This window comes from Taurulus bubalis, assembly GCF_910589615.1.
Source record: "Taurulus bubalis genome assembly, chromosome: 16".
Lineage (NCBI taxonomy): Eukaryota > Metazoa > Chordata > Actinopteri > Perciformes > Cottidae > Taurulus > Taurulus bubalis.
Genome location: NC_136604.1, coordinates 8,996,488 through 9,013,233, shown reverse-complemented (window position 1 = coordinate 9,013,233; position 16,746 = coordinate 8,996,488). Strand labels below are relative to the sequence as shown.

At 42.9% G+C, this 16,746-nt stretch overlaps 1 protein-coding gene across 1 annotated transcript in view; it reads left to right on the top strand.

Annotated features, from left to right (window-relative positions):
- akap9 (A kinase (PRKA) anchor protein 9) overlaps positions 1-16,746 on the top strand; it is a gene marked incomplete at its 5' end in the record, with an annotated part of 59,187 nt that overhangs the window by 37,194 nt on the left and 5,247 nt on the right. Inside the window, 21 exons of the mRNA XM_079231603.1 lie at positions 1,801-1,895; positions 2,480-2,597; positions 3,541-3,579; positions 4,488-4,720; positions 5,760-5,879; positions 8,603-8,779; positions 9,303-9,407; positions 9,693-9,845; positions 10,440-10,526; positions 10,951-11,973; positions 12,375-12,515; positions 12,598-12,642; positions 12,722-12,862; positions 13,532-13,576; positions 13,727-14,545; positions 14,834-14,870; positions 15,276-15,397; positions 15,527-15,715; positions 15,848-16,015; positions 16,312-16,417; positions 16,510-16,702. Of these exons, the coding sequence (XP_079087729.1) occupies positions 1,801-1,895; positions 2,480-2,597; positions 3,541-3,579; positions 4,488-4,720; positions 5,760-5,879; positions 8,603-8,779; positions 9,303-9,407; positions 9,693-9,845; positions 10,440-10,526; positions 10,951-11,973; positions 12,375-12,515; positions 12,598-12,642; positions 12,722-12,862; positions 13,532-13,576; positions 13,727-14,545; positions 14,834-14,870; positions 15,276-15,397; positions 15,527-15,715; positions 15,848-16,015; positions 16,312-16,417; positions 16,510-16,702 (4,156 nt within the window). The remainder of the gene's footprint in view (positions 1-1,800; positions 1,896-2,479; positions 2,598-3,540; positions 3,580-4,487; positions 4,721-5,759; positions 5,880-8,602; positions 8,780-9,302; positions 9,408-9,692; positions 9,846-10,439; positions 10,527-10,950; positions 11,974-12,374; positions 12,516-12,597; positions 12,643-12,721; positions 12,863-13,531; positions 13,577-13,726; positions 14,546-14,833; positions 14,871-15,275; positions 15,398-15,526; positions 15,716-15,847; positions 16,016-16,311; positions 16,418-16,509; positions 16,703-16,746) is intronic.

Here is a 16,746-nt window from a genome sequence, read left to right as displayed (position 1 = left end):
GGAGGATGTGAAGTGAAAAAGCGTCTGTGCATCCGTTTGGGGGAGGGGGTGTTACAGGGAGTGATGGGATCAGCTGTTTGAAAGGGAGAGTAAAGGAGTGCGAGACCATCTGTGGTGTGAAATTGACAAATGGTCATTTCTGTTTGTCAGCCTCTCTGATTTGTGTTTTGGATGTTTGATTGCGTGTGTGGCAACTAAATAATGAGGGCCTATTTATGGAGGTGTGAAGTACAATCTTAAAGCTTCATTAACCTCGCTTCACCAGGAAGTCAGTGGCTAATTTTTGTCAACAGTTTAAGCGCTGTGAGAAATCTCATTGGGGAACTCGATGTCCCATCCATGTCAGAAACAGCTGGTCCACAAGAGTCGACTGTTTCAACTACATCCGCTCTCTCACACACTAGTCGACACGGCTGACTATCGGTCTCTCTCACAATTTGACAAAAGTAGACTACAACAGTCCTTTCTTTGTTTCTGGCTTTATGTACACACTGAACAATGGTGAGTTTATAGCTTTTACTAATTGCATATCATCTCTAGTCGTATCCTGTTATGTTGTTTGTTTTCTGTAATCCTATAGAGGTGCCAAAGAACGGCAAATATTTGCTGTAATAAAAAGTTACAGGATAGATTACCAAAGAGGGTGACAATGTGGTAAACTGTGTAAACAACATTGTACAGATTAGGACTGCGACTAACTATTACTATTCTAATATTTTCTAAGAAAAGCAGCAGATTATCTTATTTTAGAAGATATTTCATATTTTTGCTTAAAAATATTACTGAAACAATCTGTCAATTATCCAAATAGTTGCCAATTAATTTTCTGTTGATCTACTAATCCGTTAATCGACTAACCATTACAGCGCTAATGGAGAATAAATGCAGCTCCCTAAACTGCAGCTCCCTGATCTGGTCACGTGTCACCTGTCTTCATTGACTTTCAGGGAGTGCTTAGAATCTGCTAAACCTGTGTGTCCCTACTCTACTTTGAAATTCTCCTCCTATTGTGTGGATGAACCACGCAGGGTGTGGCCTTCTCGAACTGGTTTTGAATTAGACATGGGCTCAACCTGGAAAAAGATCCTCTTCACGGACTGATAGAATATTATATGACAGCGAAAAGAATGAAAGGTCTTTTGTTATGTTTTAACAAGGTGGAACGGTTTAATTGGGCAATGTGAAGATGTGGAATTATAATGTTGCAGAGTACGTGTGACTTGAAGATTCCAGCTCGGTTTATAGTTGGTAAACAATGTTTTTTTTTTTTTAAAGGCGGTAGTCATGTGCATCTGATGGCTGTGTATCGTAGAGGGATCCCTCCTTAGTCAAAGTTTACACACAGCGTTGTGTAAAGTCTGACATGATAATCTAGTCCTGACATTTACCTTCTGCCTCTCTCTTAGCTTTAGATTAGCGCTCATTGAGCCGGTATGAGCTGCAAAGAAGAATCAAGGCAGAATATTTATGAATTCCACCTTCTTTTTTAAACTGGTCTCATTCTACACCAAAGTTACAGTAAATGCATCAATGGTTCCTCATTAGTCTGTGAGACCCATAACTATGAGCTGAATACCATCCTGGTGCATAATGCTTGCTGACCTGTGACAGAGTACAGTAATGATCGCACTTCATTGTGTTTACAGCTCAGTCTTGTACTTCATGTCAAGCAAAATGGGTCAGACATGCCCACGTGTGTTCTTCTCTGCATTCTGTAATCAGGAGGTGTCATAATTTGAAGGAAGGGAATTCTAGATTTCTATTCCAGGCCCTTTATAACTGTTGGTCGTCCACATTCAGGTCTGATTGATGGCTACACGGGTGAACGGGCCGGGTTGGAGGAGCAGTTGCGCCAGAAGGAAGAGCTCCAGCTGAGCCTCGAGCAAGAGCTGCAGGTGAGGCATTCCAGCTGCAGAGAGTAGGAAAGATAATTAACTTTTTCTTTTCGTGAGACTGCACAAGACTTGACAACACTTTAAGGTCAATTTTTATTATTTTGTCTCTGGTGCTGAACAGTAGACACTCCAGTGCAAGCACAGTTACATGCGGTGCAATTATCAGAAGATACTTAATGTGTACAAATGTATAAATTCAGGCTACAGCGCGAAAAGGATGAGTGTGTTGACATTTATTATTTTTGATGCTGAAACCAAAAATGTGTAGCAAAATATAGTTATACAATGAGCAACTGATTATCACCAGCCCATTACAAAACAAATGAACAATCAAGCTGATTGGTTCATAGCTGTGCTATAATAACCACATACCAAGACTTCCTATGCACTTTTCACATCCCCAGAAAAAAAGCCACCTGCTAAACATTGATATTGCCAAACTTTATGGCCGTTTAATAAAAAGCAAAAGCTTCGTGTCGGGCCGAACAGCCCTTAAAATACCAAGACCTGTCGTGAGCTATTGCTTAGTCAACATATTTATTAGAGTTTTGTGCCCGTCTGTAACTGAATGTCATTTCCTGCAGGTGACAGGCAGCCGGCTGCACGAGTTGGAGCAGGAGAAGCTTCAGATGCAGGACGATCGGGAGCTGCTGTCACGGCAACAAGACGCCATGAGGGAGCACGCCGGGCCCCGCGAGCTCCGTACGTATCCCAGAGCGCCCCCACCGGAGATATGTACAGAGTTTTTATAGACCAATCACAGAATGTCATCATTGTTAGGAAATGTATTTATATAACATGGTCTGAACATTAAACATAGGTCTGATTTTGTGAACATAATCGCTTTGCAGAAATCGTAGTCTATCAAAAATAAGCTTAAATAAGAAACTGAGATTTTTATAAAGGTTTTTCGTTCTCCGTTACCATGGCTCAGGTTTCAAGGAACTGTTTGTTTGGTACGGTTATTCAAAAAGGGATCCACATAAATTACAACATGAATTGTTCCTTGAATTATACGGCACAGCTTGATATGGACCCAGAGTCGATGTCGGCAGCTGTTTGCGTGACATGCAGCTATCACTGTTTCAGCTCCTCTTTTGGGGAAAGGCTTCCAGTCCAATGTTAAAGGTGCACAAGCCTCAGATTTATTTTTGTTGCAGTTCTTGTGTTGCTGTAGCCTAATGGAACTGATAACAAACAAATGTGAGCCATAACTTGACTGCGTTGTCAGCGAAAATAATTCAGACCCAGGGTAAAAAAGTCGACATGTGTATTTTTTGAATGAAATGCCCCAGGTCCTACAAATACAGGTATTTTCCTAAAAGTGCTCCATACACATGGCGCTTGATAACTGTATCTGCTAATTCGCATTATAACTCCTGTATTATGAAAAAGGTTTCCCATGAGTACATTCTCTGATTAAAATGGTGAGTATTCTGTATTTAAGGGTATAAACCAAGAGGGCTATTCCAGAAGCTTTCCTTTCACAGCATCCTTTCTCCAGCTTTAACCTCCTACTGTGAAAAAGGCACAAAAGCACTGCGTCCTCTATCCTCACTCTTTGCTATTCTTTATCTCAGAGTTTTCCTGTTCATGACAAAAACAAGAGCATGTTACATTCCTGTGCTTTCTTATTCTCCTGTAGGCCTAGTTGAAGCTGCAATGGTTGCAGCACCTGAAGCAGGTGTGTCCACTTTGAGCATGGCTCAGTCATATCTACTGTATGTTCTCTATAATCGTCTACTGTATCTGAGTGGAAGTATACCTCTTCAACCCTAATCCAGCAACTCACCAACCACGCTTGGAGCTTGCTTGCTATGGGCTCACAAACTCACTCTGTTCAATCACTAACCTTTGCTTCAGCTTTTCATTTTGATTGATTTTTGTCCTGATTCATAATTTTTAATGTCTTGGAGTCGATGTTAGCACTCATTTTAGCATGATGAAATGAAGGTAATCTACAAACACTTATACATAGTCATTATTCCCGAACTGTCAATCATCTGCACTCTAGACATTTTCAATTATTATGTATATTTTAGATCTGCAGATGCTGTGCTTCCAGCATTTCTTTGAGTGAGATGATTGGCTGTTCAGGAAGTCCCTCTCCTGCCTGTAAATGCTTATTGGGCATGGACATCGCAATGTCTGGGCTTTCCACTTGTGTTTGTTCTGTCATCTGCACTCTCATCTTGTTACTTTTGCACTAATCTTGCGGGGTTCACTCCTGGCTAAACCGCTGTGGGTTGTTCACCGGTGGCAGCGGGAGGCCAAAGAGGCATCAATGACGGGGAATCATGTTCGGTAACGGGGCGTTATGTTGGGAAGTTGACTGCGCTGTTGGAAGAGTCTGAAGGTAGCCATGTATTCTGACCAAGCTGTAAAAGTGACCACGGCATTTACTATTGCTACATTTCAGAGATATAAGTTGATAACTTTATAACAACATGGCAACGTGGCTCACACTTCAGACTCTTCAGGAGCTTTGTCTCAGCATTCTGTTTGTCACTGAAATCCAACCTGAACGAGTCATGAACTGAAGTCCGCCGGTGATTCCTAACTTGCCCTCCGTCCTCCGCTGTATCGATGTAGACCTTCTGGAGGAGACGGAGAAGCTGATGAAAGAGAAGGTGGAGGTCCAGCGTCAGGCGGAGAAGGAGAACACCGACCTCTTGAAGCAGGTGAAGCTGCTGGAGGCGGAGCTTGAGGAGCAGGTCAACAAGGTGATCGAGCTGGAGAACACTCAGAGCTCCGAGAGCGGAGACCTCCGACAGCAGGTCCAAGCTCTGGAGAAACAGCTGGACAAGAACCGGAGGTTCCTCGATGTGAGTGACAAAGACTTTAATTAGTCGATTGGCAGAAAATTGGCTCCAATTGATCCAAACCACTAATCAAAAAAATAGTCCCTCATGCAAAGTTCACTTTTTTCTGATCTACGTTCAGTTTATTATCCTTTATTAGTAATATACATAGTGACATGAAACAAATAGTTGTTTTCAAACACCATCTTGTTAAAGTAGAAAGGTATTCAATTTAATATCACAGCTTATCCAAACTATCTAAAAGCTGAGCTGATGATTTCATGATTTTTTTTTTCGGGAGGATCCTCCCTCATATTTGACTCGCGGTCTAATGAGTTTGTTCCCATCATTATAATTGGGCCACTTGACCAGGAGTCGGCACGTAATTGTGGCGGTGTGGTTTGAGTGCAGATTCCCTCTATTGTCCCATGAAGTTGGTTGCACACACAAATATGTAATTAGCGCATTTGTAAACATAATTAGATTATTTTAACTTTTCTTTATCATATTTTCTGTAGTGTGCAGTAATATAATCAGATTTTATTTGTGTTTCGATTTTGACAATCTATAGTGAAACACGTTTGTCTGTTTAGTATGTCATAATTACCTCGGCATGAAAAACTCCATAATTTGGTAAATTACATTGTGTAAACATTTTCACTGGTCATCTAAATCCGAGGTTATGTGTAGCAGAAAAAAAATGAATTGTTTCCACATAAATTTAGACTTTGACTTTATAAACTTGATGTGTCGGCCCATTCATCTATGCATCTACATTTATGTGACGACAACCGTTCCGTATGTCGGTGCTTACCTCATCAGATGGTCAATCAAAGGGGTGCAATCTGCAAACTTCACAGCATCCAAAACACGTCTGCACCCGCTCAACTAAATTCAGCACATAGACATTTGTTCTCAGAGCCTCTGACTAAGATAAATCGAGAAGTTTGTCGGAAAGGAAACCAGTTTCTCAACAGGTGAATTTGTCCTTGCAAATGAGGCAAGCCTGTAATGAAGATGTGATTCAACATTGTCATATTCCTGTCTTCATTTTGGTGTCCAGGAACAAGCTGTGGACCGGGAACACGAGAGAGATTTCTTCCAGCAGGAGATCCAGAAACTGGAACAACAGCTGAAGAATCCTCAGAAGCTGCAGGCCGGCTCTGAGCTAAAAAACAAAGAGGTAACCGGAGCAAGCTGCGCTCTGTCAGAGGACCAGGCATTTATAGAGATGCTCATTTCCTGAACATCACACTGTCGTCGTGGCTGTGAGCACTGAGCTGAGGGTCACACAGCAGAACAATAGAGCTGGTAGAATTACCTGCACTGTCACCAAAAAGTGGGAGTGGGATTAACGTTTGTCCTTGTGTTCCTTTTTTAAAAGTTGTGTAACAGTGGGTGTTATTAACACAATCGTGAAATACACAATACAGTGGGAGTGATAAGATTAGTTTAAGTTAATCGTTGCGCTGTTACACTCAAAATGTTGTCAAACGTAAGGCCATGTGTTTGTAACAGACACATTGTGACTTGATGATAATTATATAACATGTAATGTATATCCTTAACCCCTAAGAAGTGAATGCTCGTGTCAGGACACCAACTGCTCACAGTTTTCAGGCTAAATTCAAGTGATTACATGTTTGTGTTAACAACGGATCAAGTGAGGACGTCTGTCTCTCTCTCTCTCTCTCTCTCTCTCTCTCTCTCTCTCTCTCTCTCTCTCTCTCTCTCATTAACTTAATTTCCAGCTGCTGTTTTCTGCTGAAAAGCTTTCACATATATACTCGTCTTTCTGGCAATCTTTGATTCCCACGACTATCAAAAGTCCGATCGGTGTAACTTCCTGTTTTGAATTGGCTTAAATTTTGATTGTCATATTTTTCAGTTTTTGACTGTAATAGAAGTCTTAACCTGCTTTTTTTTTTAAGTAGTTACCAAAATGCAATATGACACACTTTTTGTGCATCAGCCTTGTTCATCCTCGCAATTTTAACCTTAGTGTTGTTTATTTGCTTTGTCCGTGCTGTTGTTACTCTTTGGCTTCTCCAGGATTTTGTCATTGGCTGTCATTTTTCATCCCTCACAATCTAGCCTCCAGTTCACTTCTTAGGGCAAGGAGAAATATACTTTTGATCGACACTGTCGTCATTGTATTGCGGCACATTTGAAGCGCTAATTATGTCCTCCAATCGACTGAGTCCTTGCACAGGACAAAGTAATTTACCACTAATGCATCACACCCTGTTTCATCTTTATCATAAACATGATGCCGTCACAGTAAACTGTTAGTTTGAACTCATTTGTTCTTTTGATATTATAAAAGTAAATAAGCCAAAGCGATTTTTTTGGGCCCTCGGAGCATTTCACTCGCTCGATCTGAAACATAATTTGACAAGATAAGTGAGTTATTCCGTTAGGGGACAATGATTTTGATGCTCAGTGGAATCATAGTGATCCCTGTTCTTTCCTTAATGTCTTTGTAACTGAAGGGCTTGTTAGCCTTTCAGCAGTCTAACCAGTTTGTTTCCTCCTAAATTATATCATTTATGATTGCAGCTTTGATTAATGCTACACTGTAGTTACAATAGCTGTTGGTTCAGTTCCTTGGGTTTATAGCATATCATTTATACATCGTCCCGCTCTTGCTTTAAACTCACCCCAAAGATAACCTCTCTATAATTTCCAGAGACTCCTGACGCTTTTTTTTTTTTTGATCACGAAGTGCTTTTTCTTCCCCCTCTTGCCCTTAAACTGTCCATCCTCTGATCCTTTATGCCTTCTCTCTCCGTGGCTATTGCAGGTGGATGGAGTAACCTTTAAGGTATTGCTTCTAGCTACACGTAGAATCTCCCCCAGAGAGCATTTAGTGCATTTTAGTAATCCCGCCCGACCCTGTAGCAATTAATGGCCTTCCCATCTCGCTCATCCTTCTCCTCCTCCTTTCTCCAGTTTGATCCCCGTCTGCTGTGTTTGTCTTCATTTGAAAGCGACTTCAAAACCTTGTCCTTTCTCACTCTGCTCCTTCCTCTGGTTTCTCCCTTTTCAATGCCCAGCATAAAACTCAACAGCAAAAACGTAAACAAACGTAAAAGTATCCTCCCTAAAGAGCAGTGCCTTTTTGATTCAATTATACGCACTTTTTGCATACTTGACATGGTAGTATTTCAATGTACTTTCTTACATCAATATTCATTTGTGTAAGTTGGCTAAATTAAGACTGTCAAGCAAGAACTTGCATATAGAAACCCATTTGAGTTGACCTAAATCCATCCTCAAATGAAGTATAGCTCAAAGAAATATAAATAGACCATTCAGAGCTGAAGTACTCTCATGAAGAGTCCATCCTACTCTCTAGTCACATTAATATTTAACGAAGAGTGCATTTCATCTGCCTTACTACAGTGTCTTTTTGTTTGAAGCTCTGTTATAACATCCCAAAAGATGCATTTCTGAAACGACAAGATACATAAAGGTCAGTCAGTCGTTTATGAAACAACATTATTTTCTTGTTTAATCAAGCAGGAGTACCGTCTAGATATAGAGTTATTCCCCCGTTCTGAGATAACTTGAAACAAACCTTCCTCCTGTGGACCCTTCTTCCTCCCCTTCATTGATCTGCTGATGTTTCCCCGTCTCACAGATGGATCAGTTACCAGCCAGCGGTCCTCCTGGCTAATGTACTGCTCTGTGGTTTGTGTCACCCTGAATGAAATCTCTCTGTCCCTGCACCTTTTTTCACTCTCTGCCCCCTCCTTTCTCAGGTGGATCAGCTGACCTCCCAGCATAGCTGGTACATGTACCAGCTATGCTGTAGCGAGTGGTGTCTGAGAGCGATTCTCATTAAACACCCCCCTCTCTCTCTCCCTCTCCCTTCGTCTCTCCCTCTCCCTCTCTCACTACCAGGTGGACCAGCTGACTACCCAGCTAAAGGAGAAGGCGGATTGGTGCAGTGAGCTGCTGCTCAGCTCAGAGGAGCTGCGTCGTGAGTTGAAAGAGCGCGACGAAGAGATTGACAAGCTGGAGAGCCGCATCCGCGAGCTGGAGCAGGCCCTGCTGGCCAGCGCTGAGTCCCTGGAGAAGGTTAGGAAGGGGAGGGGGAGGGTGGGGAGAAACGGGAGATGGAGGATGTGCAGGAGACTGAGTCAGGGACGACAAGAGAGAGAAAAGGCAGTCTGAACAATAGCTGTGCAGAATGGCTGGTGGGTGTATGTGAGAGAACGTTGAGGAGGAGGGTTGGGATGCACGGAGAGGGAGAACAATGTGTGGGTGGGTCTACTTCACCCACGCGGCAGTTTTGTTGCTGGTGATGAGCGATGGCTAGCAACTGTCAAGATTGCCACTCAGTGTTTGTGAAGGGCTGCTGTGAGTGAACAAAATGAGCAGTGAAGGAAATGCTCATATATCTGCTAGTGCCGCCGCTCAGCTGACAAATGGCACATAGCTCCAGTTGCATGATAAAGGACTAAACGCATTTGGAGCCGAACATTCTTGAAAATCTGTTCATCACAAGAGTTTGTTCCTTTGTTCCTTTTCTGTGACTGTTGTCCATAACTGCTGCGCTAAATAGTTATTTTTCTCATGTGTGTTGTTGTACGTGTTGCAGGTTGAAGAAAAGAAGCAGCATGCATCCGTCACAGAGGCAAAACACGCCACACTGGAGGCTCAGTTACAGACGGAGAGAGAAGCTCTGGAGCGGAAAGAGAAAGAGGTACTGTGCTGATCAGGCACAGCTTCCTTTGATTGGATAATATTTCAATCTGACCATAGTCTGGGAATGAAATGTTTGTCTCTTTTAGTTTTCAATAGTGTTTTGTGACTAGATGTAATGCATATATAAATGTCCCTCTCTGTGCTGCTAAAACATTCGTACTGTAGTATCCTTTGATATCTGCATTTCTGTTCATTCACAGGAGTAGTAGAACATTTATAGCAAACATCTGTAGTTGTCTGGTGTCTCCTCTGAAGGGCTTGCCATGTTTACCTGTCGCCTCAGATCTGTAACCTGGAAGAGCAGCTGGAGCAGTTCAGAGAGGAGCTGGAGAACAAGAGCGAGGAGGTGCAGCAGCTTCACATGCAGCTGGAGATCCAGACGAAGGAGATCAGCAGCCAGCAGCAATATCTAGAAACGAGGGACAGCCTGCTCCAGGTCAAGATTCATTCTGCTGCAATAACCATTTACAGTATCTATGTAAAATTGTGAATTCCAGAGGCGGTTGAGTCGTGTTGGCTGTGTGTGTACTGCAGCCGCGCTTCTTATATACTGTGGATGTGATTATCAGACAGACGCTGGACACATTGTGTACACTTGTATTTTCAGTTTTATGATTAGCCCGTATTTTCTACTCAAAAACTGTTGTACTAAAGAGCAACATATGCACCACTGGTTGTTGGTGACTTTAAGGCTGTTGACTGATGTGTGACATTGCCTGATCAGTTTATACTTCAACTGCACAATACAACACATGTGTTGTAAACAGGAACATTGTAATTTAATTCATAAACCACTTTTCCACATAACATTAATATTCTTGCTATTAAACTGCGAAAACACCTTGTATAAGATATTTGCTCAATGCTGCTAATTTAAGTTTGCACTCTCTGCCATGCAAGACTGCCAGCACGTTTCTTCTTTGACTCAACCAGTGTACTTTCAGTCATCCACCACGAGACTGAATCTGAGTGGACTTTTGCGTGACGTGTTCATTGACGACCATGACATTATAATCTCTGACTTTTGAAGGTGATGGAGGAGAAGGACAGGGAAATAGCACTTCTTAATGAACAGATCACTAAGCTCCAACACATGGAAACAGCCTCTGATAACAAGGTAACGCAATATGCGTATACGAAATGGTGTGAAAGTCTATTTCGAATACGCATAGCTCCGTGTTAGTGTGTGTGTTTCGTGTACGCTTTTATTTGGGTCTGCTCCATTTTTTATTTTTTTTTGCTGGGTTGTATTTGCTTGTTTGGTCTCGGTAAGTAATTCCACGGCACCATTGTCTTTTGTGAGGTGATCATTTGCTCATGTGAGGTGCCTTACTAAACCTCTGAGTCTCAAGAGTTTCTACAATTTGATAAATTTCCGACATTTAAAATACAAATGCCAATGAAAACTACATTATCTTGGGTCCAAAGAATCTCTCCAAGCACCAAAGGGACTCAGAGGTTTATCCGAATAGCGGGACAACTATGGACTCCTCAAATCTGACATGTTTATGTTTTAAGAATATCTGCATATTTCTCTTTAGGAAATTAATGACAGGGATGAGCTGATTAAAGACTTCGAGTCCCAGGTGGAGTGCCTGCGGAGTGAACAAGAACACTTGAAGAGGAATAAGGAGGAGGAGCTTGACCAACTGAATGCAGTCATAGAAAGACTTCAGCAGGAGCTGGCCAATATCGAGCAAAAACAGACCACAGAAGAGGACGAGGACACCAAGGCAGAGAGCTCCGTACATGGGCCAAGTCAAGAAGAATACGATGAATTGAAGCAGAGAATGGACCTGGCCACCAAAGATATCAACACTCTCAAAACGAAGCACAGCATGCTGTTGGAGACATATCTGCACCTGAAAGAGAGCACAGAAGCTTTAGCTGAAACAGAAAAAACGGAGGGCTCAGAGGGCGAACTTGAAAACGCTTTGAGAGAGAAAACTGCAGGCCTTGTGGTCATGCAGGCTCAAGTTCAAGCTTTAGAGCAGAGTGCAACATCTAGAGTGGAAGAGTTGGACTTGTGCATCCAGCAGCTCAAGGTCGACGTCGGTGAGAAGGACGGCGAGTTAAGCCGCTGTCTCCTCCTCGTGGAGCAAACGAAAAGCTATGCAGCTGGTCTCCAACAGAGGGTCGCTACTCTGGAGGAGAATCTGAGGGAGAAACTGGCTGCATCTCTTGTCAGCCAGGCCACACTGGAGGCCTTCCAGCAACAGCAGTCACAAGGATCCAAAGAAAACCAGGACCATCAGAGTCCTTCTGAGCCAAATGTGCAGTCAAACATCTATGACTTTGGTGACTTTGGTATTCCCCAAATGGATTTCAGTGGTGTTGGTCAAACGAGACAAGTTCCCACAGGGAAGGTGGTTCACCTGACTCAGAGGCTTCGGGAGCTGGAGGTGGGACTCAGTGGGATGCAGAAAGACCAGGAGCTCCAGAAGCAGCTGCTCTCCAGCTCTGAGGAGGAGGTGCTGGAGTACGAGAGGAGGCTGGCCGTGCTCATGGATCTGCTCAGTCAGATGAAGTCCAGGACACACCAGAGGACGTCGCCGGCTGTGGGGGTAAGAGTTTGGCCAATAAATCATAGAGGTCTAGAAAAAGTCCTGCACATAGCACCAAGCGTGTCGTGCAGTTGTTTCCCCCCGTTTCCAGTCTTTATGCTTTGCTAAGCTAACTGGCTGCAGCTTCATATTTAGCATACAGACACAACAGTGGTATCGATCTTCTCATCTAAATGAGAAGATGAGACAATGAAGCTTGTTTTTACACTTGCACATTTATAGTAGAGTACAATCCTTTTCCAAAAACTTTTTTTTATTATTATTTTGGAATTATCTCTGTACCCTTAATAATGGTTAACTAGTGAAAACCGGAAGCAGTCATTGTAATTAATTGTCGGGCTATGTTTGTCCCTTGCCCCACACAGTTCTCATAAGTTTGAATCTTTGACCTTTTTTTTCAGGCGTCAATTCCTGTTGCTCAGCCAGCTGCTGTGTCAGAGCTTCTTCAGGAGTTGCAGGAGGTCGGAGACGAGGCCTCGGCCACCAAAGAGCAGCTCGACTGTTACAAACAGAGCTGCAGCAAACTACAGGAGGAGCTCCAAGTATGCGACTGTCCATTAGTGTTCCTACATTAGAGTGTTTCTATTGTTTGGTGAGACTGACCAACATGTGCTTTTCTTCCAGGACAAAACCGTTACAATAGAGAGACTAAAGGGCCAACTTCAAAAGGTAGGAACAGTTGAAACTACAGTTTACATTTTTTTTTTTACAAAGTTTTCTCTAATATTTCAACTTTATTTGGCTTTAGGTATCATCTGGCGGTCCTGAGGAGACCAACGTGTCTGAGCTTCAGCAGGAGTTAATGGAGGCTCAAAGGGAAGCAGCTGCCACCAAAGAGGAGCTGAACAGCAGCAGGGAGAGCTTGGAGAAGCTCCAGGAGCTGCTGCAGGTACAGAGCCAGTTGGACATTTAAAATTAAAACAATCACATCCCGCCTTGGGTGCAGAGTTCAGTGACATTCATGTTTAGAAACCTCAGTTCTGCACAAACATAATGTTCTCTTTTTTTTTTACAATTTTTTACGATTTTTACAATGAAAAAGTTGTCATTTTACAATTTATTTGAAGTTGATATTTTTTTTTCCCGGGGAGTTTAAGCTTATGTAACTGATAGTTACAGTTTGATATTTTTGGAAATACGTGTATTTGCCATTTGCTTTCTTACTGAGAGTTGGATGAAAACATCTGTACTTTCCAACTGGAGCCAGCAGCCATTAGCTTAGCATGCAGGACACAATGAAAGGGCTAATCGGCTCTGTCCGAAGCCATCCTTAAATCCACCTTCCAACACCGCTAAAGCTCACTGATTAGCACGTCCAACTCCAAACCATGTAATAGCTTCATATTTAACAGACTGGTATGAGATTGGAACCAATCTCATTTTCTAATTCTCAGAAAGGGAATAACTGTTTCTCCCAAAATGTTGAACTATTCTTTAAGTGTGTCAACTTTTGTTTCATCCATACTCTGTCAAATTTTATATCACTATTCATAAATACAGTATATGTGTATAAGCTCCTCTTTAATCATTTTAATGACATACAACTGTGTTTTTTAAGGAGCGGGAAATTACCATCACTCACCTTAAAGGAGAACTTGTTGAAGTGAGTCAGAATTTTTTTTACTGAAATATGATGTGCAGTATCATCAGTATATTTACATTTCTCCAAAACCGATCTATTGTTTTTGATGAAAAATAATGTGTTACTTGCCTGTATCTGTAGTATCTGACCACCTGTCCAATCGCCCTCAAGGTGCAAGCTGAAGTAAGCAGATCCAACATGACGGAGCTTCTCCAGGAGGTCAAAAACGAGGCGGCTTCCACCAAAGAGGAGCTCAACATCTACAGGCAGAATACTGAGAAACTTCAGGAGGACCTCCAAGTCCGCGAAGTTTCTATTTCTAAACTCAAAGAGGAACTCCAGGAGATGAGAAAGAATGTGGATACCACCAAACAAGAGCTCCACAGCCACAGGCAGCACAGTGAGAAACTACAGAATGAACTACACGTCCGTGAGCTCTCCATTTCTAAGCTCAAAGAGGAGCTCCAGGAGGTACAAACAGCCTGGATGAAGACAGCGAATTCTGGTTCTCCATCTCCATCTCCCTCTCCTCAGCCCGTCTCCTCTGCTTCCTCCTCCTCCACTACCCAACCTAAAAGAAAAGGAGGCAAACAGCCGGCAGGTAAAGGAAGCAGTGCCAAAGATAAACCATCGATCAGGAAAAATTCTGCCCCTTCCAGCCAGTCGTCCAACAAATCTCACAGCTCTCGACTAAACAGCAGCTCTGAGCAGCAGCATGTGGCGGTAGCACACTCGTTCACGCAGACAGAACCTCTCCAAATGTCTGACCTGGATCCGGAAAGCGAGTCTGCAAACAAAGACGAGATTGAGGAGGTGATCGGAGAGTTCCAGGAGAAGATTGTACAGATGCAGGAGCTTCACGCTGCAGAAATCCTGGACATGGAGGCTCGGCATATTTCAGAGAGCGAGAGCCTTCGTAGGGACACGCAGGCGCTGGAGGACGAGTGTAAGGCCCTGAAAGCGGTCATCGACAAGCTGCGCTCCACAAAGGTAATCATTTGGTCTATAAAACGTCAGAAAATCTCGTAAAATTCCCCACCTAATTGCTCATTTTGTCTAACCAACAGTCCAAAACCAAAATATGTACAATGTCCAATGATGAAAAATATAAAATGACTCAAAATAAGGCAATTATTAAAATTGGTCAATCAACTAATTGATTAATTGTACCTGCATACAACAAATTAACAGTAGTTATGTTTTCAAGGTGTTTCATACTACGGTCATTTTAAGTGATACAGTTAAGGAAGGATCTGAATCATGTTTCATCTTTTCCAGGCCCCTTCGTCACTGTTCAAAGATGGCTACACAAGTGGTAAGAAACAACTTGTTGATGCAGCACAGTCACAGCAACTCCTTTGTCTACGTTACCGCTTAAAATGTTTAAGTCTGTTTCATTCCAGTATTAAGATCTCCTCCACTGACTAGAAATAAAGACAACTGACAATGATAACATTTTTATTTCTCCAGCATTCTCTAAGCATTTTGAGATTTTGCTTGAAAAAAAGCAATCTACAGAAATAATCTAGAGTTCTATAAATGGCATAGTCCTGAGAGTCTTCTGTTCTTGTTTCTGCCTCACTGTTTATTTCAGATGCGTAAAATAGTAAAATAGTTCGTCATGGCTGTTTGTGTTCATTTCACACGTTTCTAGTCGTATTGGGAATGCCAAAAACCTTTTTCAGAAGTTTGTTTCAAGAAAATGTTTTTCGTCTTGCAGACAGCAGCTCAGACTACAGCCAGCGGACTGGATTTGACTTCCCAAACTTGCAGCAGGAGTTAAGGTCGACCCCAGAGGGCGCGAGGAGAGAGACTGATGATCCACTGCCTGACCGGATCAAGGTACGACTAGAAATGAATGTTGTCCAAGCGCTCATCAATACATAGTTACACTAAATTATGATTGTAGTTTAAATTATTATAGTGATGAAAAGAATGGGGGTAAATCCAACAACATGATTGTGTATTTAGACGTTGCTCCGCGAGGTGCACCAGGAGGGCATGCAGGTGCTCTCTCTGTCGGAGCTCCCTCTCACTGAGGGCGAGCCGGGCAGCCAGGTCGACGCCCCCGGCTGGCTGAAGGAGAGAGACGCCCTACTGGCGACTGTGGAGTCTCTCAAAGGCCTCATCACCCAGATGCAGACACACAGAGAAACACAGGTAGAAGAACCCCCACCAGTATTCACAAAACACTGCTTACCGTTTGTCAGAGCTCAAGTTGTCATTTTCAACTCTATGTGTTTTGATTGTGTGCGCTTGTGTGTTTATCTGTGTGTCTCTGACTTGCTGCAGAAGTCTGGCGGTGTGGACTGGCGTGCGGAGCTGCTGGATGCAGTGCGGCAGTTGTTTATGAGGGAGCGCAGCGTTCTGAAGAGCGCCCTCTACAGCCAGTTGGACCTGCTGGACACCAGCGACGCCATCATCCACCTCAATCAGCTGGAGCGCAGACTGGCTGAACAGGTCCGAAAGAACAACAGTGGTTTTTTTTGGTTCCTTTTTATAATAAATAATTATTGAGCAATGTATCGTTTTCAGTGCACCATGCACAAGTAGTTGACAAGTGTGATCTATTTTATTTGCTTTTAAAACTAACCCTACTCAATGATTCATATGAGATTATTTTAATCTTTGGCTTTTACCCAACAGAAGAGACAAATCTGCATATTTTTGGGCAGAAACAACCTTCTCTTGGCTTTCTTCTCCTTTGATTATGATTTGTTCTGGTCAGTAACCATATTTTTGTAATCCTGATCCAGGACACCCAACACAGAGAGGCTATGGGGTCGCTCCACACTGCGGACAGGTCCAGTCTCATCTCTGAGATTCATCAGCTCCGAGGTCAACTAGAGCAGCTTCATCAAGGTCACTCTACTGATGATGTTCTTCAAGCATTTTGATATTTTCTCACAAGAAGTAGGACGTCCTGATGTTGATATTTTCTGATTGTCCTTTAGGTGCTCTACCTGTTGCATCATCGCAGAGTGAACGTAGCGTGAAGGAGCAGGGAGGAGGAGGAGCTGATGGAGCAGCGGAGGCAGTCGGGCTGCTGGTGGAGGAGCTGAAGAGTGAACTGCTTCAGACTCAACTGGAGCTGGAGACGACGCTCAACGCCCAGCACAAACACCTCAAAGAGCTGGACACACTCAGGTCAGACATGTTTACAGACGTGTAACCAGCACACCTGGATTCAT